Raw genomic sequence first — 27,456 nt, forward strand, 5'->3', positions numbered from 1 at the left:
ATAGGAGGGACCTGCTCTGTTCTGACTGCAAGGCAAGAGCAGAGAACAGACGAAACGGGTCAGCAGAAAGAAAACCTGCCCCCGTACTCAAAGAGAGAGCTAGAAACTGAGACATCTGCTGAGTTTTGGAGAGAAAGAGACCTGTTGGATTTACTACAGAGATCCAGCTTTTATTTTCATTTAATGAAAGGACTTTTTTGCAACAATTCAGACCTGCACATAACTTTAAACGAGTCTTGCACTGGATTTGATCCTTTTTTAGATTTTTATGCGTGTGCGTAATTTTGGGGAGAGTTTTGTGGAAGTTCAAAGACTTGGGGTTTGTAGCTTATAGTGGAAAACCTTTTAAAGGATTTATTTGTTTCCTCGTAGACACTTTGTTATCAGTTTGTCTTTCCACTTGTCGGATTTCACAGTTATATGATGTGGGTTTTACACGTTTCCGTTGGTTTGATCGCCGCTCTGTGCGTCGGCGCGGCGCACAGCGCTTGGGAGGAGAGCACCGTGGTGCCGGTCAGATTAGACCCGACGGCCCGGTCGGAGAGTGAAACCGAACCGTGGCGGACTCTCTCCGCAGAGGAGAAGGAGAAGGAGGCGGAGATGAGGGAGTACCGGTTGGACGTATTTGGCAAAGAGCTGGTCCTGCAGCTAGAGCCTGACCAGACCTTCTTGGCGCCGGGTTTTGTCTTCCACATTGTGGGCACTCCTGAGTCCGAACCAACGCAGGAACCCAAGAGCGGAGCCGAGCCTGGTTGTTTCTACTCTGGCACGGTGAACGGAGAGGAGCACTCTGCCGCTGCGCTCAACCTGTGCCACGGACTCAGGGGTGGATTCTACTATCAGGGGGCAGAGTATTTTATCCAGCCCCTCAACTCCAGTGACTTCATGGGCACAGAGGAGGATGTCCACACGATCCGCCGGAGAGGTCGGGCAGCTTTGGCTGAGGAGGGGAGCTCCAAGTGCGGGGTCAACGAGGACGAGGCGAGGGTGCCAAAGAATCTGGAGAAAGAAACCAAGCACGGAGCCGCTGACGCAGACCAGACAGGTAAGCTGCAGAAATACTACTTTTACACATTATTACAATTTAATAATAAGCTGAAATAAGTAATATAATAATAATATAAGACCAGCAACTTGTGCAAGTGGCCAAAGAAAGCACAGAGAGAGTGATTTCTTTGCTTACTACTTCTATATGTCAGAGGCTGTAGTGAATATAGCGCAAACTGCTGGAGTTGTGCCTGTGCCAGGGTGCACAGCATGCGCAGTGGACTCAGCTACCTTTTTGACAGCGCCGTCTACCAGAGATGAGGAAGGGAGGGGAGGAGAGAGGGGGGCAAACTCCTCCAAGGGGAAAGAGGAGGAGGAGTGACGGAGGAAGGGGAGGGGAGCAGCGGGGTTGGGGCCAGCCAGAGCCCGGCGGTGCTGAGACGTGTAAACTCGCCTCCTGGTACAACTCGCACCGGCAGACACTTTTCCCTCAGAAAGGATTTTCTCCCTCCGCATAATTTTCCACCAGAGAAGGTCATTTTAGGAATGCGGACCCTGAGGAGGAGGAGCCGCCGGTGGTGTGACGCTGAGTCACGGCAGCCAGGCTCCTCCAGGCACATCCGGAGCTCTCTTTGGAGCCTCTATCCCTCTGAATAAAATGAGCCTTTGTCGCTGCTGTTTAGAACGCTGGCACAGTTTTGCAGTGTGCAAAATCTTCCAACCAAACTGAACCACTTTTATTAAAAACAACAAACGAAAAAAAAAAGTTTTAGTGCAGTAACATCAGGGCTGAAACTTGATATCTGCTCACATGACCTGTGGACCTTTGGTCTGACCTCTGTCTTCTCTCCCCTCAGCCCACCACAGGACCAGACGCTTTGTGTCCACTCCTCGCTACCTGGAGATCATGCTGGTGGCCGACCAGTCCATGGCAGAGTTCCACGGTGCTGGCCTCAAGCCCTACCTGCTGACCATCATGGCAGTGGCATCCCGCCTCTACCGCCACCCCAGCATCCACAACTCCATCAGCCTTGCTGTGGTGAAGCTGCTGGTGGTGTACGAAGAGGAGCGAGGCCCTCAGGTGTCATCCAACGCCGCCATGACCCTCCGCAACTTCTGCCAGTGGCAGCGGCAGCACAACCCAGCCAGTGACCGCCACCCTGAGCACTATGACACCGCTGTGCTCTTCACCAGGACGGTAAGTTGGAGTGGAAAGTGAGAAAGTGTGTTAGGGTGGATCTGAGACAGAAAAAGAGGAAGAGCATTATTCAAACATCTAATTTGCTCTCTGTCTGCCTCTTTAGGACCTGTGTGGCGCCCACTCCTGTGACACTCTGGGCATGGCAGATGTTGGCACCGTGTGCGACCCTGACAGAAGCTGCTCAATTATTGAGGATGACGGGCTGCAAGCAGCATTTACTGTGGCACATGAACTGGGTAAGTAGAAAAAACATGTTCTTGTGTGTAAAAACCTTTGAAATACACCATATTTCCTTGAGGTGCTCAAAGAACTCTTTGTCCTCCAGGCCACGTCTTCAACATGCCTCATGATGATGCTCAGCTGTGCTCCGGAGTCAACGGTGCCCACTGGGGCTCTCACATGATGGCCTCCACCCTGTCAAACCTGGACCAGCAGCAGCCATGGTCACCCTGCTCTGCCCTCATGGTCACCACCTTCCTGGACAACGGCCATGGTCAGTGCCTGTTGGATAAGCCGGTGAAACCTCAGGTGCTCCCTCAGCCCCTACCTGGGACCGTCTATGACGCAGACCATCAGTGTCGGCTGACCTTTGGCGAAGACTCCCAGCACTGCCCTGATCTGAGTACCACATGCGCAGCTCTGTGGTGCACTGTGACTACATCCAATGGTTTGCTGGTATGCCAGACGAAGAACTTCCCCTGGGCTGATGGAACGGCATGCGGGCATGACAGCTACTGCGTGGCCGGACAGTGTCTGACTAAGAGCCAAGCTGCTGTACTCCAGGTAGGAACCAGATTTTATCTAACTACACTTAGCATGCAGCAAAACACTCTCATGCCTCCCAGCTTTGAATCAGTCATGTAACTCCACCTCAGCTCAGAACTGTAATGCTCATGTCTCTGGTGCTTTCAGACTCCTGTCAATGGTGGCTGGGGAGTGTGGGGTCCCTGGGGCGACTGCTCTCGGACCTGTGGTGGAGGGGTGCAGTATTCCTTCCGTTCCTGTGACAACCCTTTACCCAAGAATGGTGGCAAATACTGCGAAGGCAAGAGGATCCAGTACCGCTCCTGTAACACGGACGCCTGCCCCGATACCAATGGTAAGACATCTCTGGGAAATGTTCAACACTTTTTTTTAAAGTTTACTATACTGAAATCAAATGACTTTGCACCATATGCTGTAGTTGTTCTCAGGAAGAAGTCATGTTTTGATGTACCTTGCCACCTTAGTGTGAAAGTTAGCATGTGGGTCAGGCTGAACAAGCAGTAAATCTGACCCCTCTCTGTCTCTTTCTCAGGCCTGTCATTCCGTGAGGAGCAGTGCCTGGCCCACAACGACATGTCAGCCCAAGTGTCGCTGGGTTCAGGCGAGGGTGTCGAGTGGGTGCCCAAGTATGCTGGAGTTTCACCCAAAGACCGCTGCAAGCTGGTGTGCCGTGCCAAGGGAACTGGATACTTCTTTGTCCTCAAATCTAAGGTGAGAGTTGCAAGATGCCAGATTGATGCTGTTTTAGAATGACATTTCATCATTTTCAGGGTCTTAGTTCATCTCATATCAGTTGTCTTACCTGTGCAGACCTGCAAGTTGAAGGATCAGCTGTTGTAATTTCTCTCAGCCCCAAGGCTGCTTTTACTTTCTACCTCTTGACTTATGTAACAGTCTAACTAGACATTACTCTAAAGTTCCATTTGTGTCTCTCTGCTGCCCACAGGTGGCTGACGGCACACCCTGCAGCCCAGACTCCACCTCAGTTTGTGTTCAAGGCCAGTGTGTCAAGGCTGGATGTGATCGTATCATCGGCTCTAACCGGCGCTTTGATAAGTGCGGTGTCTGTGGTGGAGACGGCTCTACCTGCAAGAAGGTGTCTGGGTCTATGGAGCGTGCCAGGTAAATATCTAACAGATTTGTTTTTTCATACACAAACATAGTGCCTTATAAAACACACTGAAACATCATAATAGTTTTATGGCTCGGTCTGACCTGTGTCTGTCTATGTTTCAGGCCTGGTTACCAGGATGTTGTGACCATCCCTGCTGGTGCCACCCACCTGGACGTTAAGCAGCGTGCGCCAGGCAATGGTCGTCATGATAACAGCTACTTGGCAGTGCGTCGCCAGGATGGAACCTATCTTTTAAATGGCGATTACAAGCTGATGACCATGGAGACTGACATTGCCCTGCGAGGGGCTCTGCTGCGATACAGTGGCTCCTCCGCCAGCCTGGAACGCCTCCGGAGCTTCAGCCCACTCCCCGAGCCCCTCACCATCCAGGTTCTGTCTGTGGGTGAAGCTCCAAGGCCCAGGGTTAAGTACAGCTACTTTGCCCCGAGACCCAACAATGCTGCTTCAGTCTCCAACAGCAACGGAGGCCGCCGCCAGTCCATCAATGCCATCAGAGAGGTGGGTGGAGCCGAGTGGACCCTGAGGGAGTGGGGTCCATGCTCCCAGACCTGTGGGGGAGGTATGCAGCAAAGAGAGGTGGTGTGTTTAGATCCCCAGGGTCGTCCCTCCAGAGACTGCCCGGAGGAGCTGCGCCCCTTGGCCTCACGGTCCTGTGCCACCCAGTCCTGTCCCACCTGGCTTCTCGGAGAATGGTCGGTGTGCTCCAAGACCTGCGGCCGAGGCTTCCGCAAACGCCAACTGCGCTGCATCGGCCACGATGGGCGCACGCTAACCCATGACAGCTGTGACCCCAAAGACCGGCCGCGACCCCTGCTGGAACTGTGCAATCAGAGTGCCTGTTAAGGTGTGCTCCCACAATCTAACCTCCTGACATACACCCAGCTTTCAGATAAAAACTCTGACCATCACTGCCTCCTTTTTTCCCACGGACAAACTAAAGAGGCAGGTGAATGTTTACATCCAGAGCATGAGTGGTTTTCTTGGGTTCCAGGTAGTCTAACACTTCCACAATGGGTCCACAATGACTGTGACTATAAAGGCCATTTTTTGCCCATTCCCTCCATCTATTCTGGAGCCAGACACTGATCCACAGTGACACTGCCTCCTGTTTGAAGCAATAAAGACTGATTACAGCTCACTGCCTGCCTGGCCTCAGCACAGTAGTGGCCCATTTGCAACCCATCAAGAGGAAGAAAGCATGGACATTCCTGATTTCCAAAAATGAGCATGCTGCTTACCGTGCCAATGTCATGCTTGTGTGAGTGCGTGAGTGAGTGTCAAACGGTGTGTGTGTCAAATTTTTTAATGCATGTATATGATGTTTGTCCAAGCTGGGCTGGACAGGCACAAAAGGGTTGGGGTGGGGGAGGTTATTACAGAGTTTATAAAGAAATGAAAGAGAATAGCTCATATTCTACTTACTCACCCCATCAGGTATGGAAAATAAGATAGCTAATAGTCATAGTCTTTATGTTCAAACTTGCCAGTTTATTTATCACAAACCTGTAGCACTTCATCTTTGTTTTTGCCAGCGGCACATCAGAACACCCAGTTGTCTCTAAATGCCTCAGTACGCTGTACTTTGTCCTTTTGCCATATCTTGCCCTCGTCTACACAGCCTTCAATGAGGGAGCTCTTCAAAGACCAAAGAGGAGTGTCTGAGTGTGTGTGTGAATGTGTGTGTGCATGTGTGGAGACCTAAAGAGGGACTTGTCTCCTGCTACTACTTCATAAGTAAGTCTCTCCTGCCTTCTGCGAAGGCTCCTTTTTTTCTATCTTTTTTTTGTACAGAATATCCAAACATTATTTATTTTTGTACAGCCTGTTAAATATAATCATGTGGCTTTTTTAATATTATTTTTTATTTGTTATTGAGATCACAGAAGGGAGTAGAATATATAGAGTATTTATACAGTGTTATGTATATATATATATATATATATATATATATAAATATATATATATATATGGTCCTAGGTTCATGAATAAAGTATCACATTGACTTGTGAAGCTAACGTCTCCAGCGTGGTTTGTCTGTTTGGTGTTGGAAGGTGCACAGATTTACACTCACACATTTTATTTTAAAGCAGATGCTATTAGCACCCAGGTGTCCGGAGCCAACAATGCTGTTTACGCCCCGGGTGTAAGTAGCCAATGTGACTATTTACACCCAGGTGTATATTCCTGGGCGTCAAAATATGACGTTAACAAATGGTTCTATTCAGTTATTCTGCTGAAGTTTATGTACACTGTGTGCATTCAGCAGCTTTACACATCCTAAAACTGAAAATAATAAGTCAACCCCAGACTTCTGTGTGAAACTCCTGTGCTTGACCCATTCATCCATCACATCTTACTTTCTCCAATTGTCGTCACAATTTTTACTTTGTACTTCTTGTAAATTCACCTCTTTCGGGGCAGCAGTAGCTCACTCCATAGGGACTTGGGAACAGGAGAGTCGCAGATTCAATTCCCCGACCAAGTATGGAGCATGGACTGGCAGCTGGAGAGGTGCCAGCTTGCCTCCTTGGTGCTAAGGCACTGAACCCCCAACTACTCAGGATGCCTGTCCAAGGCAGCCCCCTCCCTCTGACATCTCTCAATTTAATGCATGTATAGGTCCTGTTTGTGCATGTGTGTCGAATTTCTCCTCTGTGTATTAAGTATTTAATGTCAGTACTAGCCAAAACAATGACTTCTTCGCCCTAATCCTAACTGTCTCGATGTGTCAACGTGACGAATGCCAGCTAATCGCAGCACTCAGTAGGATACATACTATTGTATCGTAGGGATTGGTATGAAGAGCCAAATAGCTGCAATGTGACTATCCTCACTCGAGTGCAAATAGACACCCCAACCTAATTCTAACCTGAAAACCTTAAAAGTCTTAACCCTCAAACAGTCCTTTGAAGCAGTGAAGTGTTGTCAGAATGTCCCCACAATGCATTAATGACCTACTACAATGTTATAACTGATATTGGTCCTCACATGGATAGATACGCATATACAAACTCAAATTAAATGAGGGATTCTGGTTAATTTCTACAGCCCTGGCACTGTTTGACAGCCTATTAACACATATAGTTTTGTAATGATATGGTGCACCGATCCAAAGTCAATACATTTTTGTTGTAATTCAGATTTTGTCCACCAGATGGGAGTATTTCAGCATGTCATTCAATTTTGACACCCAGTCCCTCCACAGTGTCTAAACACTGCAGGAAAAAGGAAGTCCAATCATGGCCCGATTACACTGCTAGAGGGCTTTAATGAACTTGTTGGCCCCTGATAACCGTGTAGAGCCCCTGGGGTCTTGGCTGCTTGAGTCTAAAATAGATTTTTAAAGCTACATGGTGGCCTGGTTGTCTTGTAGACTGTTTCATATCATTATAAATCCAATGACGAGGAAAAATGCTTGCACAGGATACCAACACAACAATTTGAAACTACTTCCTGTCACTCCCCAACCCCCACATCAGTGCAACCTAACTGAAATGTCCTCTTATTATCATTAATCCAACTCTCTGAACCTTTTTAAAAACTGTTTTTAAATGTTTGTTCGAGAATCAGCTGAGTACTTTGATGTCACGCTGGATCGACCAGATGTTTAAACGACTGCCTTACCTTAGCTCTAATCAAAGCTAGTGTTTAAAGAATGAGATCACCTGACCCACCTGAGGCACGGAAGGTAAAACAAACATACCTGTTTGGAGTGGATCCACCTCCCTCAGGTGCTATCACTTATGATAATGAGAGGTTATATGCTGCCTCATGCCTTTGTTCATTCTTTTGTACGGCAGCCACGATGTGTGTGTCCTGTGAGTTTATTGCCTTTAATACTTTGATTCACCTAACATTGTTCAATATTAATTTTTAATTAGTTTATTGTGAGTTGCAGCGTGTTGGAGATATCGGCTGTAGAGATGTCTGCTTTGTCTCCAATATAATGGAACTAGATGGCACTCGGCCTGTGGTGCTCAAAGCACCAAAAATACATTTAATAAAGCTCAACTGCAATGTCAGCCTGTTCTCATTCTGTACACCACCACTTTGTCAGTGATTTTTGGTGTTGGACAACGATGTAAAAAGGCACCTTTTGCTACACCGCCAGTAATACCATAACATAGGGAGCCAGAAAATCCCTATGGGGTGGGCAGAAGGGGAAGTGTATGTGTCCAACTAAACCTAACGTCATGCTTTTGTTGCACAAGGAAATAAAGGTAAATATAAGGTGTTTTACTGACATAAGTTTATTCTGAAAAAGACTAAATGAACTTAATCAGTAGAAACTGATTCTCCTTAATCTATTGACATAGCATCCTAGAACATCAGACACAAGAGGATACCTTGCCTATCATATGTAGACGTGAAGGTCCACTGAGCAAGCAGTGATATTTGACAAGTTCAACCCGGTCATTAAAATCCTGCACTTGGTTAGTGCTTCCAAGCGTCACAGACAAAAAAAAGTCATACTTTAACATTGGCATGATACGCAGTCGCTCGCCATTATTGCTTAACGGCATCCGGAGACATCAGGGTAAAACGCAGCAAGACAAAAACGAAGGTTAAGGTGGCAGAAGTCTGAGTAGGGTGGATGGGAGGGGTGATGGGTGGGTCCAACGAGCTAGGACTTTCACCCGGGAGGTCGGTGTTCACTTCCTGTAAGATTGTAAAGCCAAACCCTGTTCTTTGAAGTGTATTTTGGAAACAGACAATGCATGTAATAGCCTGAATTTGGCACGTCGTCCCAGAACATCAACAACCAACGCACCCAGCGTACCTTACACGTCATATGTCAGCACGGAAAGTCCATGGCCAAACGTTGATAGGTGACGAGGTCAGTGTGAGACTGTGTTGACGAGTTGGGATGAGAACGCGTTGGCAATGTCTCTCTCCAGAAATCATGACCCAGTTACTTAAGATAATCCACAGACCTTGGCGTGAGGAGTTTCATGAAGGAACTATTTTCCTTCTACCGAACGCTCCCAACAAGGTCTGTGGATTATCTTGAGTAACCAAGTCATGATTTCTGAAAAGAGACATTGCTGTTTTTCAAATGCATTTTTGGCGCTTTGAGCAGCACAAGCCGAGTGCCATCTAGTTCCATTATATTGGAGAGAAGGCAGACATCTCTACGGCCGATATCTCCAACACTCTGCAACTCACACCAAAACTATATAGATTTATAAACAGCGCTACAGGTAAGAGGGAAAATATGTATTTTTGACTTCGGCATGAACTGTCCTTTTAACTTCTCCATGGTCAGGCATCTCCCCTGAACTTTCTGAATCCAGCTGGGACAAAAAATACCTCAAAAGCTGACGCCTGTGTGGCACTTCCTGTTGGGCCCTGAGGAAGATGATCTCCCGCCTTGTCGGCTCCCACTGCAGCACAAAGGAAATCATTATCCTGTAATTATGGATGGTTAAGAAGAAGATTGGCCGTCTCTGTAATCTGCGTAATGGCATAATGTGTCACCAGACTCTGTAAGCCTAAACAACTGGCGTAGGCGATGATATACGCCGCACGTTTTTTCTGACTTTACAGTCGACAAGGAAAAATGGTGGAGGAAAATGCCAGCATTAATATGCACGCCTGCAATGAGACTCGTGCCCACTTTTTTACCTGCCTGTTTTTTCCGTGTCTCAGCGTCACATCATTAAGTCTTGAAAGAAACATCTGGAAGGCATTATGAATCACCACTGCTCAATGTGGGTGGCATTTCAGAGAACTAAATTATCTTCATCCTTTTGCCACCCTGGGCTGCCCATAAAAGTTTGTTTAAATCATGGCAAATTTGATCCAGTTTTCAAACTTCAAAAGAAACGGCATTCATATTTCAGAATCTAAATCCAGTTTGATCTAAAGCTTCATTTGGTCTGTAGAAACAAATGTGGTTGGAAAAACATCTTAAATGGGTAACTTAAAGCAAAGACATATGCTATTCTTTAATGTACATGACTTTTGGATGGTGAACTTTTATGGTTGCTAATGTTCACAGCCTACCAGGGCCCTTTACAGAACAGTAATTTAGCTCTTTAATTGCCAGTTTTACGACTGTATTTAAGTCCCTACAAGTTAACACAAGTGGCTTTTTTCATCCAAAGTATTCCAAGCACAGCGGGAGGTGTGTGGGGGTGGTGGTCTGCCCCTGAAACCTTTGTCTAGAAGTACAAGAGTATCCTTTCAGTGCTAAATCAAAGCTTTGCCTTGCATGTTGCACATGGACTCTATCCCAAAATCTAGCAACCTTGAAGCATGACTGGAACCTGCTTGAGGGTTCCTGGCGAAAACTACAACCCTAGCTTCTCAGGTGTTCGTCCTTGGTCTACTGCCGTGGTTCCAAACTTTTCCTTTGAGACATACCACTGCACTCCTATCAGATTAACTCAAGTACCCCTTCATTTTCCTGTTATCAGCCCAATAAGCTGTTATATATCTGCATATCAAATATCAGCCAACAATCCAGATTTCCAGTTGCCCCCATTAGAAATTTCCAGGGGCGCCATTGTTGGGAATCCCTGGTCTAATGTGTCTGTCAGAGAGTTCTTGACATGACATCTGTGTGCTGCAGAGGTGTTAATTGGATGCAGTTTTCACATGCCCCCCTCTTATGACACAGTGGCTCCTAGACAGATTTAAACCTGACAATAAAAGTAGGTCAGCTCCTGTTGTTGTGGTTGAAAATAGCCCTGAGTCGTGTATGTTGTCACACAGGTGTGATGAGGCATGCTGTGCTACCTTGGGGACATTACAGTTTAATTCCACTTTCATCTCAGTAGAGGTCGTGATGTGACAGAAACCCATTCACAGGCGGGTTGCCACTCTCTGCGTCAAGCTTGACAGATATATAAGAACAGAACCGGATACAGGTAGGTCTGCCTTCACAATAAAAGCACAGAATACTTCCTGATATGATTATCACTAATAGGCAGTAGTGAACCTAGACTCTTGGGGGCCCCGGGCAAAGAAGCCCATTGAGGCCCAGTTTCATTGTGCTAACTGTTAAACCTAACGTAGCATGAATTACAAATACAGGTAGCTATAAATGTAATAATTCACAGTATCCAGCTGTCATTAGGGAGCTCACTTTGGGGTTTTTGGCACAGTGGTTGTGCACTGTGTACTTTCTGGGAGGTTTAAGGGGGTTTACTGCCGAATGTGCCAATGTGAGTGGCCATCAGGGGCCAGCCTGGTAAGCAAAAGGCCACTGGCTGGACTCGAACCCTAGGCGCTGCAGCAACGGCCTTGTACATGGTTACATTGTTCCTTTATAAAGTAAATATCAGTCCCTGATAAATATGGAAATGTTGATCATTTTGGTGCAGAGCAACCAGAGCTTTACATCTCTCCCACAGACAATATGCCCACACACTTATTAACAGCACCTGGAAGAAGATTAACTCTCCACTCAGGAGTTCTGGTAAGTAGGCTCGTGCGTTTCCATTAACCCTAGAAATGCGCAAAACCTAAATATCGCAATAAGAAACTGGTAATGGAAACACCTACATTTTGTAAAAACTCATTGAGAAAAAGTTTTTACGCTCTCATAAGGTGGTTTTTCAGACGTGTCGATATAGAAGTATATCGCAAAAGTGTAATGGAAACACTTTTTTTCCCAAATATACGTCACCGGACATTCAAGTCCTCTGTCAATTCCTTTATCCGAAGAAATCCTTTATCCGTGGTGGCTGCCACACATGAGGACTTTGCCTTTGGAATACCACTCGCTCTCTTCGTCTTCGGTTGTAGACTACTGCAACAGCAGCAGTGGCAACTGAGATGATTGTTCCAGCTCGCAAGAGATTTGGAACGTCCATCTTACTTCCACAAACAAAGTGGAGTCTCGCGGGACGAGACGTTACGGCTCATACGCAAAACTCCTTTTAATGGCAACACCTGCAAGTCACATTTGTACTTTGTCGAAACTTTAGAAATATCGCATTTATTTTGCGCAAAACTGTAATGGAAACGCGACTTATGATACGGTGCTTGTTAAGATTGCTTAGCAACCTAAGATGCAACCTGCTGCTGCACTCTTGAAAGCTGGCACAAAAAAGGCACGAAAGTAGCGCATTTTCCAGCCAGTTAAAGCCATGGCATGTGTATGACCCCTTAGCGCTTGTTGCTTTGGTAGCCACCATTACTGTTCTGCAAGCTGCAACCTGCATTTTACGTCAACTACAATGCAGTCCCTGATTGGCTGCTTACGGCTGCTGATTGGCGCAGATTGGATTTTAATTTCTGGACACAAGGCGGGGCGCTAATCAGGGGGCCCTTTTCCCATATTTTGCCTGGTTTGCCTCTCCTGACAATACGCCCCTGCTAATAAGGTTTGCACCACTACGACCACCTAAACCAGCTTTAATATATTTCAGTTTCTTTTTATAATAATTAATTTGTATAACAATGACAATGGGGTAAAGGAATGCTGGAAATGATTACACTGAACATTATGTTTTTAAAATCAAATCATTAAAAAGAAGTATCACCATCATGACAGTTGGACAGTTACATACTTTTAAGCAATAAGGCCAAAGCAAGACAAACATAATATTAATATGATTAGAATTAGTTATAGAAGTAAAAGATAAGTATGGGAAAAAATCTATAGTCTTTCTCAATGCATGTCGTGAAGAGTACAAATAATTTAGCAAAGTTTCAGTTCATCTAAAATAGTTAAAAATTACGCACACTGCCGGATCAGTTAGTCTTACTCTGAAAATATATACCGGAAGTAATATTTTTCTCTTTGGGGCTGACTTCATTTCGCTCTCGCTCTCTCTCTCTCTCTCTCTCTCTCTCTCTCTCCTTGGTGTTAAAAGGGTAATTTGAACACACGGGGGGAGGGTAGAGGAGGGGAGTGGAATAAAACCCTGGGCAGTCAGAGGTGTGGGAACAGGACGCAGCGGCGGCGCACAGGACGCGCACACGTGGAGGAACAAGCGCTGCACTTTTAAGGGGAACTAGTTCAGCAGCCCGAAGTCTGAACGAGCAGCCGGGCTGGTGTGTGTTTGTGGCGGGGTGGGGAGGGCACAACAATGCTCCTGGAAGAGCCAAATAGGTGACTGGAAACAAGCGCTCTTTGTGATCTTCTGCTGTTGATTCTGAGAATAAAAGTGGGCGCACCGGGAGAGAAGGGTCATGGAAAGCCCCTGGAGGAGGAGGAGGACGCAGGCGGTGAGGTGGAAGTTGTTGAGGAACTCGCTGCTGCTTTGTTTATTCACTGGTGAGTTTTGGATCAGTCAGTTTACACACTGAAGCGCTTTTTCCGTACAGATGCATGTCCACATGTTGCAGCTTTTTATGTTTTAGTAACTCCTCTAGACTCAGGGATGAGCTTCTGGGGAAAGTGTTGGGAAAGAAAATCATTAAAAGTTATAATGTGTACAAACAATTCATCCAGATCACATGTTGGGCACCACTTCAGTTGCGTTTCATCCAAATTACGCGCAACCCAAACTGCGGGAAACTTTTAATCTGAGTCAGGTCTGCGGTGCAGTTGTGTGGAGGGGGGCAGGGGAGAGGAGTGTGTGTGTGTATGAGAAGAGGTGGGGGGGTGAAGGACATAGTGCCATTGCCTCCCAGCGTGTGGAGAGACAGGAGCCAGGACCTCCGAGGACCACCCATACCGCGCCAGGAGTCTGTTGGTGGAGGCATTTACAAGGGGTGGGAATCACCCTAGTTATCACGATACTTAAAAATATTATGTTTTTAAAGATGTTGATTTTAAAGATTTTAATTTAAGTTTATTTATTTATTTTTATTTGATTTTATTTGTTTTATTTTCATTTTATTTTATCTTAATTTATTATTTTTTAAATTTTATCTTATTTTATTTTTTACTTGATTTTATTTGTTTTATTTTCATTTTATTTTATCTTATTTCATTAGTNTATTTGATTTTATTTGATTTTTTAAATTTTATCTTATTTTATTTTTTATTTTCATTTTTTTTTTTTTTTAATCAATACTTCTACTCTGTGTGACGATCTGATATTGCCACACAATAATATCGCCATACTTTCCCCTCATCTAGCATCTACATGGAAATATCAGCTTTTCTGCAGTGTGTAAAATAAAAAAAAGTAGGTTGACTGTGGCCTCTGTCACAAAAGAAAAAATTCACAACTTGCTTTAATCAGAAGAGAAGAACATTTTCTGTCTTCTTAAGTGCCAAAAAACTTGCAGCTGCTTCCCTGCTTTAAATAACAGTGCTCAAGTTATTTGAGAAAAGCATCCTCCTGCTGTAATTAAAAGGCAGGACTCCTCTACTCTGTGAACCCAAGCCTGCAAACATGAATATACGCCTCCAGGGCAGCACACATCATTCTGAGAGTGAGTGATCGCTGAGAGAAAGCAGATCTCCATGCACAGAGCTTGTTTTCTTTGCAGCGTCCCTCATTTGAAGTGTGCGCTCTGGCTCGTGAAAGACTGCCAGCCTTCCGCACAACAGCGAAAAACCCAAATATCGTAGCTCAGGAGGAGGAGGAGGGGGGGCTTGAGATGAAAAAGTCGTGTCGTGGCAGCAGGTTGAGACGAGTACATAGAAGCACAGCTGTGTGTACTATGCTTTTGAATATGGCAGAGCGGGGAGGGAAGGTGGTGGTGGAGGTAATAAACCACATTAATCACATACACAAAACAGCATGTAATATATCCTGCAGGAATAAGCAAGCTGTGTGTAGAATGATCGTGATCACGAGTGGCGTCAGTGCAGGAGATGGTAAAGGTTGGCTCTTATATCATCTTCATTTGACCCCCACGCAAACATGCGTCAGTCATGCCGCGTCCCATTCTAATGACCTCCCACTCAAAGAATAATTAATTCAGTTGTTGAGTCACTGGTTCACGATCCTGTGTCCGTCATTCACACTGTGCGTCTCTCGGCACATTTACCTCCAACTCTTGAACTGCTCTGTGTTGCACATCAGGGATGGAGTACTTCCATAAATGTTCGGGATTCACAAGAGTGTCAGAGGTCCTGACTTTAATTCCCTCTTAAGCTCCCAAAACACAGGATCCTACACTTCCCATAATGCAGCTCTGCTCAGCAAATAGACAGGCATCCACTAACTCAGAATGCTTCCTCAAGTGTGGAGTTTGTATGTTCTCCCCATGTCAGCGTGGGTTTTCTCTGGGTACTCCGACTTCCTCCCACAGGCCAAAGACATGCAGGTTAATTGGTGACTCTAAATTATCCGTAGGTGTGAATGTGAATGGTTGTCTGTCTCTATGTGTCAGCCCTGCGATCGTCTTGTCGACCTGTCCTAGGTGAACCCCGCCTCTCGCCCAATGTCAGCCCCCGCGACCCCCAACAGGATAAGCTGTTACAGAATATGAATGAATGAATTTTACAAGTCAAGAAAGTCGTAGTTTGGTGAACGTTGGTTGTAGAACCATTACTTTCGGCGAAAATCTCTCACGGTATACGTCATCAACACCAGCTAGCTAGCAGATAGCTACGTCATAGCTAACTTCGCTATGTTCCACATACAAATGTAAGGTTATCCTACCCCATGTTTTTATCTAGTGACTCCTGGTCTTTTTATCAACCGGAGAGCAAAAGAACGAGCAACACCCTTTGCTTTTGTGAGTCAGGCCCCCAGGAACACCTCTCAGCCTTGCTTCCAATTTTCCCCAGTGGCCACTTGTGGTATTGCAACGAAAAATTTTCCTGTGGCCCTTAAAGCATTTCCCCCTGAAACCACCATCATAACGAGATGTCCGTAACTGCAAACAAGGTCAATATCGACTCTTTCTCTTAGGAAATATTTATCCATGCATGTTTTATGTTTATAAAACAGGAACTCAAGGGTAGGACCAGCAGGGAAACGCTACTGCACATATTCAGGGGCCTACATACAACGGTATTACACCCAGAAGGTAGAGACTTTTTGTGGTATGTGCTCGGCGAGCAGTTCCATTGGACTGAAAAGGCACCATCTTGGGGTCTGGTATCTAGGTATTATTTTACATCCATGCAGGGATGCACGATAATATCGGCATGTCATCGGTATCAAGAAGAGACTTAATGATCACTAAAAAAGTGAATGTATCTATCTTTATAGATTATCGGTCAAATGAGTTCTATATCAAGTATCAGCAAAAACTCTAAACAGGATCAGAAATTAATTGTTTGAGTAATAATAAAGTAAAGATCGGAAAAGCATGTCCTGATCTTTACTTTATACTTCCGAATATGGTACCACGTGTGGTCCTCCAGAGGGGAGGGACTTTGGATTTGGAATAAACTTACCATTGTGTGTAAAATTGGACTGCCTCTTTATACCTCAATCTGATTAACTCTATTTGTTAGAAAAATTCCATGGATTAAAGTCTTTATCTCAGCAAAATCCAATAGCGTATTCCTTATTGGTCCACCAAAGTTCGTCCAAATCCCATCATGGATACTGAAAATATCACAGCACACGACAAACTAACCAACAGACGGGCCAGTGCCCACTTGTGCATTTCGTAATAGAGACTGAAGAACGGAACTGAACCAGTTTTGCAGCTATTTATGTCATCACATCTGAAAACAACTCAATTGTGATGAATAAGAATTGCAGATTTTTCGGGCTGTGTCACAGACTGGTCTGTCAGCAGCAGCCAGTTTGCAGCCTACAGTGTTTGATTCAGCTGGTCCGCCATGTGGGCTGATCTGCTGCCTCAGTCCGCCCAGACACGGACAAATAAATCAAGCATTCTACTATTAAGTGAGTTAAATGTGGCGTAGCTGTTACATGGCAACCGCAGCTGCAGTCTGTATTCAATAAATGCAAAAATTGATGTTTTAAAATCTTAATATTAAGGGCTATCGGGATTGGCTGGGTTTATTGGACGAGAACTCCAGGTCCCCGTTCATTACAGAGATCTTTTTTATTCTTATTTCCCCCGACGCTCCACAGGTATTGATTGCTCCCTTTTAAAACCGACAAGTGCTTCTCCAGCTCTCTGAGTGCATAATAAGTCGTCTGTCTTTGCGCTTTTAAACCTGCCTTTGAAGGTATAAATAGAGGCTGCTGGTTGAGGTTGTGCGCTTTGAGGTTAATTCATGAAAGGTTTCATTACAGTGATTTTTTTTCATCTCGGGAAAGGTTAAAAAAATTGCAGATAACAAGACGAGACTTAATCGTTTCTTTTTAAGGCTTCTTTCCTTATAAGTGGACACTTAAGACTTATCAACAACTTGAAATATACCTCTGCCTAAGTTATTTTTCTTATAACCCTGCTCACTTATTTTTTTTTTTATTCTCAGTTATTTCTCCAAAGGGTTTAATGTGTTTCTTTAAGACTTTCTCGCAAGCATTATCTGTGCAAATGGCTTTCCTCTCTGTTGTTTCCACCAGCGCTCGGAACTGCTGCTGATTTCTGGTTCCACAAAATTTAACACCCTTCATTAGCAGCTCCTAAAGAACACGTCGATGTGTGTGTGTGTTGCAGGCGGCAGTGAAGCCCAGTGTGAAGGCTGTATCGAGTACTGCTGCGATGGAACGCCACAGTTCTGCTGCTCCTACTACGCCTACGTGGGGGACGTCCTCTCGTGAGTTGACGCACGGACACAACAAGACCATACACTGATTATCTGCACACACACACATATAGATTTGGTGTAGCTCTGGTTCTGGGAGTATGTTTAAATGAGAGAGAGAGCAGCTAACTCACATACCAGCTGTCTCTTAACATGCCAGAAGAAGATCTGACCTCTGACCTGTGTTGGCTTTGATTTAGCACAGCTGCTTTAACACTTTCACCTAGTTCTCACACTGCTCTTTCCTTTAAAGGGACCTATTGTGCTTCTCAGCATTTTGTGTCTTATATAAAGAGTTACAGTGAAGGATGTTCGTATTAAATGTGGCCAAAGTTTCAAATAACTAGGTAAACATTGGAGGACTCCATTGAAATGAATGGAATTTTTTCTTCTTCTTCCTTCAAATGAATCACATTTTTGAGGGCCTAAAGATTCTTGAATACTCATGAAACTTTGCAGATGCATCAGAACTGTTGAGAATTTTGGTATTTTATGGGCTCAGATTTGAGAAAATGGCCCAGTAGCCCCCCTACAAATTTTTAACGAAGCAGCCCCCGCAGTACGTTTAACCCTGATGTATGAAAATTGGTAGGCACATGTAACCTCCCGAGATGTACAAAAAAGTCTCTTGGAGCCATACCCTAAACCCAACAGGAAGTCAACCATTTTGAATTAAATGTGTAATTTTGGTGCGTTTTGGCCAATTACAGGGGTCGTACTTTGACGAACGTCTCCTACAGATTTGATCCGATTGACTTCAAATTTAGTCTGTACCATCTAAAGACCTTCGACATTAAATGTTGTTAAAAGCTTGAGTTTTTGCTGAACATTGTGGCGGTGGTTGTGTGGCAAATTTTGATGTGTTATCGCATATGGTTGTGCTTGGGTCTGTCAAAGGGTCGATGCAGTATTAGCCGATAAGCAGCTCACATTGTCGTCAATCCGTGTGACCGTAGAAAGTCGTCGAACTTCTGTGTTTCTCCATGAAACAGGAAGTGGTTGTAAGTCCAAGGTACATGGTCCACTCTGCCCCAAACTTCATGTTTGAGAGTCCTGACCTGAACACATCTACATGCCAATAGTTAGTTCTAGTTCTAGTGCCGCCTACTGGCAACAGGAAGTGACATGTTTTATACTTTGCTGTACTTCTCTGAGCAGGTTGGCTAGATCCACCTCAAATTTGCTTTAAGAAGCCTCAAGACCTTGATGAAGCTTTCTGGTGAAAATTGTGCAGTTTCTCAAATGGCGTTGCCATGGCGTGGCGGCCATTTTGCACATTTTCCCATCAAACAGGAAGTTGTTGTAACTTGGGCATATATCGTCCAATCTGCCTAAAGTTTCTCATACATGGTAAGAGTCTCGACCTCATGACATGTTCGTGCCAAAATTGAGTTGCAGTCACAGCGCCACCCACTGGCAACAGGAAGTGACGTGTTTTATGCTTTGACATACAACATACAAGCTGGGTGACCAGATCCGTGCCAGCACAGGCAAAGGTCTGAAGGCCTGTTCGTCTGTTGTTGTAAATTTCCCCCCAGATCCAGATCAGACTCCTGCTGGAACAAGTCCAGTTGTGTTCAGTAGCGTTTATTGTTGATTTTCCACAGTAGAAAGTACCGCACTTCTCCGTTACAGTCGTTCCCTGGGTGAATACAGGTTTTCAGGCACAGACAGTATGAGGAAAATAAAGTGTTTTGGAACATTAAAGCATGTAAAGGTTTTAAACACAAGTATGAACCTGAAAATGAGCACAGTAGGTCCTCTTAAGGATAAACCCTTTTTGTTTACAGAAGTTTTATTGATCTCTGTATTTGTAAAATTGCATATTTGTACTAATCAGTGCAGAACCTTGAATGACTTTTGAAAACAGCGTGCTGATTCTAACATGCTGACTAATGCTGACTATGAAGATGTAACCAACCTGTTAATGAGTGTTTTTTTTTCCTAATTTACAGTGCCAACTCACACACTCCTCTGCAGTGAACACACCACACACACCAATGCTCACACGCTCTGTCACACACTTCACATCACACAGCCGGGTTACATCAGATGCTGCGCTCCATCTCCATGGCAGCAACTTAGAAGTAGCATGTCTGCTTGAGACAGCTGCCTCCTCTCACACTTGGGTGGCTTACTGTGTGTGTGTGTGTGTGTGTGTGTGTGTGTGTGTGTGTTGCAGGGGCACTGCCATCTCCGGTATCGTTTTCGGCGTGGTGTTTCTGATGGGGGCGGTGGCAGCCTTGTTCCTGTGCGTGTGTATGTGTATGAAGAACGGGCGAGGCGCGCGGGTCGGCGTGTTCAGCACCTCCTACATCAACACTGTGACCCAGGGCTACCCAGGTGGGTTGACAGGGGACACACACAAGACCACACACTGGTACAGGAAACAGATTTTACAGGACAATTTATTACTTTATTATTAATTATTGTAAATTATTAATAAAGCATTTTTATAGCTTATAAACTCTTTAAAGTATGATCAAAGGACAAAATAAAAGTAAATAATGACTTATCACTTCACTTTAATGCACAAATACATGATTCATTACTGCTAATAAAGAATTTGTTAACGTTTTTAAAGACCATTGGCCTTTTTTCAGGCCAGGTGTGAAGTTATGACTACTTGTTATGTGTGCGACACACCGCTGGGTGATTTAAAAGGCAGCTGATAGCAGTTAGCAGCTAACTCACAGAAGGTGAACACCAGCCAAAAATGTCCACAAATTCGGGGCGTCAGTGGTTTAGTGGTAGAGCAGGCGCCCCATGTACAAGGCTGTTGCCGCAGCGGCCCGGGTTCGAGTCCAGCCTGTGGCCCTTTGCTGCATGTCATCCCCTCTCTCTCTCCCCCTTTCACACTTAACTGTCCTGTCCATTAAAGGCAAAAAATATCTTAAAAATAAAAAATGAAAAAAACAAAACAAATGTCCACAAATTTAGGAGACAATGAGGTCCGTTAGCTCCTTACCCTCCGAGCGAGGACGAAATCAACTGCAATAAAAAAGATTGTTATTACAATGTTGATGCCACTGTTACTGTTAAATAAGCGTGCCAACAAATATGTTAAAGGTTATAGGGAATTTAAATGCGTTGAATCGATGCCGTAGCTATGGCGTAGGCTCCATGTCAACGTAGCGCCTACGCCGTAGCCTGACGTGCACCTCCCCAGAATTGTAACTACGCGTCGCAGTGACGATGAAGCTGAAACCATTTCCCTCAGTGGAAACAAAGCTTTTATTTACTTTTATTTCAGAGATAAGAAACAATAAATTGTGAAGACAGTAAAGCCTCCACAAAATAGCATTTTAAGTCTTGTGTGTGATTTATCCTGGCTTCATATGAACAGAGGAAATCTCTGCTCGTCGCTAGGCTAATTTATACAATGTAAAATGCCATAGGCTGGCGCTAATAACGTTAGCATGTTGTATTTGTTTGGAAAACGTGTTTAGTATAAGACAGTTGTTTTGTCAGTGAATCTTATGAGTTGTAATGGAGCTGAATTATGTGCCGTTACCGTTGTTAAATGTTGCTGTTGTCCCTGGTTTTATATGAAAAGAGGAAAAGATCGTTAGTTGCTAGGCTAATTTGTACAATGTAAAATGCCATAGGCTTGTGCTAATAACGTTAGCATGTTGTATTTGTGGGGAAAATGTGTCCAGATAAAGACATAGTGAAGCTGATTTGTGTACTTGTGTTTGAAACTGTCTCTATTAAGCCGTGTTTAATGTGTGTTTAATGTGTGTTTTGAATCAACTAAACTTTACAACACTTCACAGAAACCTCCGCCGCCAACTAGTGTTTTGGAGGTGTAACTGCAGAGTGACACAGACACACCACCGCACAAGTAAAAAGGCTCTCAAAAGGCGAAGTGTTAGAGTGGTACCGGCTGCTTGTCCTCAGTTGTCCTCAGTAGTTTACTGTTACTGATATTTTTATGCTTTAATTAATGATATGATAATGTTTGGAAAACATTAGTCACAACATAACAAACGCTTCATAAGTGTGACTCATCAGGAAGTGGAACCAACATATCACAAGCACTTTTAAAGGACGTACAAAATCACAAAATCAAGTTCAGGCTTATTAATTAGAGAGTGATCTTTTTAGTATTACTAAATTATGTATTCCATTGTAGGACCAATCAGACGGTGGTTCCAGCGTCCTTAACAGTGTCTACATGATGAGAGCGTAGACGCCACAGTGACACCTCATCTGCTGTCCTCAGGCGACCAGACATGAAAAGCAAACAGTTACAGGATCCACTTCCTGACAGCCACACAAAGAGAGAGCTGAGTCTTTTCACAATGTAAAGGCTCAGACGTGACCGTAAGCTCTGCTCGAGCATTTATGCCACACAAATACACCCAGATTTCCCGTAAGCGTGATTCCTTTCCTTCCCCTCTCACCGCTTCACGTCTGTGACACCCTGTCCCTACTTGAAAGGGAGCAAACGGGCGACAGTGTTCCCACATTGTACTCACAGGTACATCAGAGTCTGGACTCGGTGACACTCTCCGGGCCTGGGGAATGTGCTGGGTTTTCTGGGGCTCATCATTTATTCATCACGTTGCATTCTCCTCTGTGTTTCGTCTTCATGCTACGCTGGGCCGGCGCTCCTCGCTCTGCCCTGCAGCTCCGATCATGTTCCATAAACATGGTGCTCCAACTCACACAGCCATACAATATGAATACATATGTTTGTAGCTGCAACCACATGAATCATTTTCTGTCTTCTCCTGCTCCACGACCACATGTGAGTTGGACTCTGTGATTAGTTCTTACATTATTCACTAGTTTTAATTACATAATAGCCTTAAAGCTACAGTAGGTAACTTTTATAAAGATAAGTAAGGGCACGTTTTGCCTCCATGGCGAGCTGCTGTCTGTCTGTTTGTTTGGGTTTAATGCCAGTGCATAATTTCAAGCTGCATCTCTGTTGGCAGGTTAGCAGACATAGGTGGTAACAGCAGTCACACAGTAAGGTGGTCACCCCAGATGTTTGACACTGTCAAATATTGATCCCAGGCTGTCTTTGATTGCAAGCCTGCGACAACGGCATCCTTGAACGTCTCTCACTGTGCGACAAAGGACCACCATCTTAGAGCCACGACCAAAGATATCGCCATGTTTCCTTCACGTCGGTCATCTTTCGGGCTTTAGTGACGGCCTACAGTACACACACATATCGCAATATCATCTACCGTGCTCATTAACATGAATCATGAACATAAGCATGTCGCAGAACTTAATCAAGTCCTGTAGATAAGGCACATTCCTCAATTTAGCCATCCCTCAACACAGTTTCTTCTTTTAAACATGAGTTTCACATTATTACAATATGTTAGCACAAACAAATGTGAGGCGTTTCACATTGTTACGTGATACAGGGTCACGTTATTACATGGAACGATTCACATTATAACAAGATAAATAATGATATTAATAAGAAAAGATTCCTGTTAAAACATGAAAATATTTTGTTATAACAAAAATATTTGGTTATAATAAACTTTTTTTTTACATGAAAAGTTTTTTGTTATGACATGAAAATATTTTGTTATAATAAACGGGTTTTTTTTACGAGAAAAGTTTCTTGTTATGACATGAAAATATTTGAACTTTTTTTACGAGAAGTTTTGTGTTATGACATGAAAATATGTTGCTCTAATAAGAAACTTTTTACAAGACGTTTTTCGTGATAACATGAAAATATTTTGTTATAAGAAAGTTTTTTACGAGAAAAGTTTCTTGTAACAAAAATATTTAGTTATAAGAAACTTTTTTCACGAGAAGTTTTTTGTTATGACATGAAAATATTTTGTTATAATAAACTTTTTTACGAGAGGTTTCTTGTAACAAAATTTTAAAATAAAGGTTTCTCCTGTAACGTGTGTGACTGAGTTATTCCTAATAATAGTGCCATGAAACATGAGGTTGATGCAACCCTTTAGTCTGGAGTGGGTCTTTATAACTCATTCATCTTTTGTCTCGTGTCCTGCTTTGATGTTTCAGTGAATGATGTAAGTTCCCCTGGCGAGACAGACGTATTGTGGTCAACAAAAGGACTGTTTGCAGCCACATTTTTGATCTTCCTAGTTAAATTCTTTTACTCCAGAGAGTAGTTTGCTGGTTTAACCACTAGAGGGCGCAACTTTACCATCAAAGCCATGTAAAGTCGGGGCAGGAGGAACTGAATGCTTTTGACCTCACTGCTGAACTTCTTTATTTTCTTTCTCAAACTCAGGTCCTCCACCTCCGTACACCTACGACTATGAGATGTACCCTCCATCACTGCATCCCCCACCTTACACCCCAACTCAGCCTCGGCCGGCCAACTACTCCCCACCTCCTCCTTACCCTGGCTGCACCCGCAAGTGAATCCCTGCAGCACACATTGCCTACTGGCCAGCTCAAAGGAAACTCTCATGGCCTGGTCTTCCAGACGTGGAGGTGGCTGCACATCTCTGGCTTCTAATGGGGTTCAAGACAATTTAAGAGGCCCTGAAGAATTTCCACAGTTAAAAAAAGGTTGACCCAGTGCAATATTGTCAGCAATATGCAGTCAAGATGTAAAAGTCACCGCGGTCCTGCTGGAGTCTGGCCCAAATGATGGGGAAATGAATTTAACACAATGCTGGTGAGAACACTCCACATTCTAATAGCCTTAAATGTTAGCAGCCCTGCAGCCCCGCAGCTGGTACTCTTTCCCCGCTAATAACCAATGTCCTTATCCGTCGCTGGCTGTGCACATCAAAGACACCGTGCCGCTTTGATGAAGGTGAAGACCACTTTTGTCAGCATGGAGGGGGAACCTCATCACTGGAGGAGGGAAGAGTCTTTCCAGGACACCGTGTAGACTCTGCTTTTATGGAAAAGTTACCTATTTTTTAAGAACTTGATTTATGTCAGCGATTGAGGTGGAAGTTGGTGATTAAAGCTGTTTTGAACGAGTCAGGTGAGGACCTGTCATGTGTAGACACAAAGACTTGAACGTAATGCATCATGATACTGACTGTCATGGCAACTTGAAAGGACTGGGTTGTTGGTAATGAGCTGTTTTTTACTGCCTTACTTGAAACGATGTGAGGGGGAACTGAACTGTGGGTCACGTCATGTTCAGTTGGAAAATTGTACTTTTTTTTTGCCTTTGTGAGATTCTTGAAAATTTGCAGTTGTTGGCTGATTAAGGGTGTAACTGAAAGTGAAGTGACCTCACTGAGCTCTGACTGATACATGTGATGGATGACTGTGAATGATGGAGGGGGTTTAACTAAACTTGTGTCAGGTTATTGTACGTGTTTCTTAACTGTTTAAGTGGCTGTGTTGTGAATTAAAGATGTGATTAAAACATTTTTAAAGTATAAACACTGGCGTCATGAGTAATCAATAATATGCACGTCTGCATTGCGCTAGCTGAGAGAATGGATGTCGTACATAAAAAGGGGAACGTATGCCCATAAGGCCAAAGGTGTTGTCGTTGTAGGGGGGCAATTTTGTATTTCTAGGTAACTAGTGCTATAACTAAATTAGAATTTGCTGAATATATTGGCCAAAGGGCTGAACTTAAAATTAGCTCTCTGAGGTACAACGATAAACATGTTTACGTGGCAAGTTGCGTGAGTCTCGAACTAGCACCACCACTAGCCATCAGCTAGTCTCGCGCGAGTTGCCATGTAAACACAGCACTCCTGCAGGGCAGGCTAACTGACCACGGTGAGAAATGGTGCTATAAAAGTGAAGTAAATTACGTCTTTTCAAGTCAATTTTGCATGCTGCGGCTTCAGGGCACTTGGATTACGACGGACAAGCCGTTCTGACGTTTTTGAAATGCATTAGCGGAGTTTTATTACATTTTCAAAATGTGGGTTCCATGTGCTTTAAGTGTAGCTGTTATTCCGGCTAGCTGTTATCCTCCGATACCCCAAACAAGTTTTGTGGATTAAAAAACTACACTGGACTTCTTGTCGGCATGAGGGTCAGTAAGTACAGTCTGTATTTTCATTCTAAAGTGGCCATTTCCTTTGAAGGAATAAAAATGGAATGGTAGTTTTTCGGGTGAACAAACGTTTTATTACTTTAATTGAAACATGAAATCGAAAAGACGCACCTTTTAAAGCAACTAAAATAAAGGGGAGATTCTCCGTCCAGTTGCGAATGTACACGGTATGATAACCGTCAACTTTTATATCAGGGTATACCTTCAAACGAATGTATTGCTGCAACTCTCACAAGGTACGATCTCGGAATGGGGGGGCAGAGTTGTCTGGCCTTTAAGCCGCCATACGTGTCTGTAAACGGGAAAGCTAGCAAGACAGGTGTGATGTTTCGTGTGATGTGTGTGAAACCCACTGTGGGAGATTGAAGAAGTAGCAGTTAGCAGCTAACTCAAAGAATAAGCACAGCGGCCATAAATGTCCACCAACTGGGAAAACAACGGAGCTCCTTACCCTAGGAGCAGAGGACGAGATCAGCCGCCATATAACAGGGATGGTAAATGATAGTTATTGTCATGTTTTGCCATTGATATTGTTTTGAAAGAGCTGCCGACACGTATGTTACATGTCACACCTGTTTTGATGGGAAACAGGGTTCCAAAAAACAGAGCGAAGAAAGCGGTGAGAATGAAAAAAAATAAAAAATAAAAAATTTCAAAAGCTGCACTGGAAAGGCGTCGAAAGGGCAGGGGGCCACAGAGACTTCTTATACACTGGGCCTATAATTTGGTGCTACGCCCCTGATTTACAGTGTACATAAGAGATAATGAGTGCACGTGCGTCAGAAAGATAAGGTGTGTGACTGAAAGACTGTGTGCGCGCATTTCCAGTGTGTGTGTGTATGTGTGTGTGTGTGTGTGTTAATCCCACTCCGCTGTGGTCAGGTGATCCGGCGCTGAGCAGCTGTGCAGCCTCGGTATCGCTCACAATCAGACAACGGGAGTCACCGGCGCTGAACACACTCAGTTTCTCACCCGACGCAAACGTGTAACCGTTTGGCGAAAACGCTGCCTTTAGGAGCGTCGTGTCAGCGAAGCGACATGGGGGATCGAGTAGCTTTACTGCTGCTGGTTGTAGCGGCGTCGGCTCTGGCTGCCGAGGTAAGAAAATCCGTTTTTTGGTGCGAGGTTTCGCAGTATTCCCACCATATTGTTGCTGTCAACTGCGTCAGGTTAGCTGCAGTTAGCTACAAGGAGACCGGAAGCTAGGATGCCGTACCTTCAGACTTAAAGCTTAGAATATGTTTAAAACGGCTCAAGAGGATGGTTATTGACAAGGGAATTTATTAAATGACTTCAGTTACAGCAAAAATATTTCAGTAATGAGCAGTTACACTCTCTTTAAGTTGTGTACTATATTAAATAAGGCAAGTCATTTTCCTGTTGTTTTATGTTGAAGGTTTTAACCGGAAGTCTTGTGCTAAAGTTTCGCCATTTTGACACTGATTGTAAATACTTTGTATTTCTAAACCAAAGCCTCTTCACTGTTTTGCACAGCAAAGCGCCAACGTTTACACATTTCATTACTGTTAAACGTTGTTTATTTGTGAAAGTCTTCCTAGAAGTGTGAGATACACTCAAATGACACGTATTTAATTTTAAACACCCGTGTTCCGATGCTCTGTGGTGCCTTTTTCCCAGGCAAAGTGTCCCTTTAAGCCTGTGGTGGCTGATTTATTGAGGCTGTGTGACAATGGAGAGGGTGTCCGTCACCCTCGATTTAAAGCTGCACCCAAAATGTTTCCTTTTGTGTTTAAACCGAGAAGCAAGTTGCATTCTTTTTTTTTTTTTAATGCTACAAACAAGTTGTCAAACGATGTACCTTCAATAACACTGCGCAA

General features: G+C 44.2%; 3 protein-coding genes across 5 annotated transcripts in view; all 3 read left to right on the forward strand.

Moving 5' to 3' along the window:
* Positions 1-5,516, forward strand: adamts1 (ADAM metallopeptidase with thrombospondin type 1 motif, 1). The gene is made up of 8 exons (XM_050063414.1): positions 1-1,045; positions 1,845-2,185; positions 2,292-2,424; positions 2,514-2,971; positions 3,101-3,287; positions 3,486-3,664; positions 3,900-4,075; positions 4,190-5,516. The coding sequence occupies exons 1-8, from the start codon at positions 421-423 to the stop codon at positions 4,929-4,931; spliced, it is 2,841 nt and encodes a 946-aa protein (XP_049919371.1). The 5' UTR covers positions 1-420; the 3' UTR covers positions 4,932-5,516.
* Positions 5,517-12,972: 7,456 nt separating this feature from the next.
* Positions 12,973-24,987, forward strand: cyyr1 (cysteine/tyrosine-rich 1). The gene is made up of 4 exons (XM_050063427.1): positions 12,973-13,317; positions 17,535-17,634; positions 19,805-19,965; positions 23,867-24,987. The coding sequence occupies exons 1-4, from the start codon at positions 13,233-13,235 to the stop codon at positions 23,998-24,000; spliced, it is 480 nt and encodes a 159-aa protein (XP_049919384.1). The 5' UTR covers positions 12,973-13,232; the 3' UTR covers positions 24,001-24,987.
* A 1,478-nt stretch (positions 24,988-26,465) lies between these two features.
* appa (amyloid beta (A4) precursor protein a) overlaps positions 26,466-27,456 on the forward strand; it is a 49,883-nt gene continuing 48,892 nt past the window's right edge. The window contains exon 1 of one of the 3 annotated variants that reach the window (XM_050063418.1): positions 26,466-26,716. In XM_050063418.1, coding sequence (XP_049919375.1) covers positions 26,657-26,716 — 60 coding nt within the window. In that variant the 5' untranslated portion in view covers positions 26,466-26,656. The remainder of the gene's footprint in view (positions 26,717-27,456) is intronic. The other 2 variants (XM_050063417.1, XM_050063416.1) reach the window with 2 other exon arrangements.

The sequence above is a fragment of the Epinephelus moara genome, chromosome 15 (genome assembly GCF_006386435.1).
Source record: "Epinephelus moara isolate mb chromosome 15, YSFRI_EMoa_1.0, whole genome shotgun sequence".
In the NCBI taxonomy this organism is placed as follows: Eukaryota; Metazoa; Chordata; class Actinopteri; order Perciformes; family Serranidae; genus Epinephelus; species Epinephelus moara.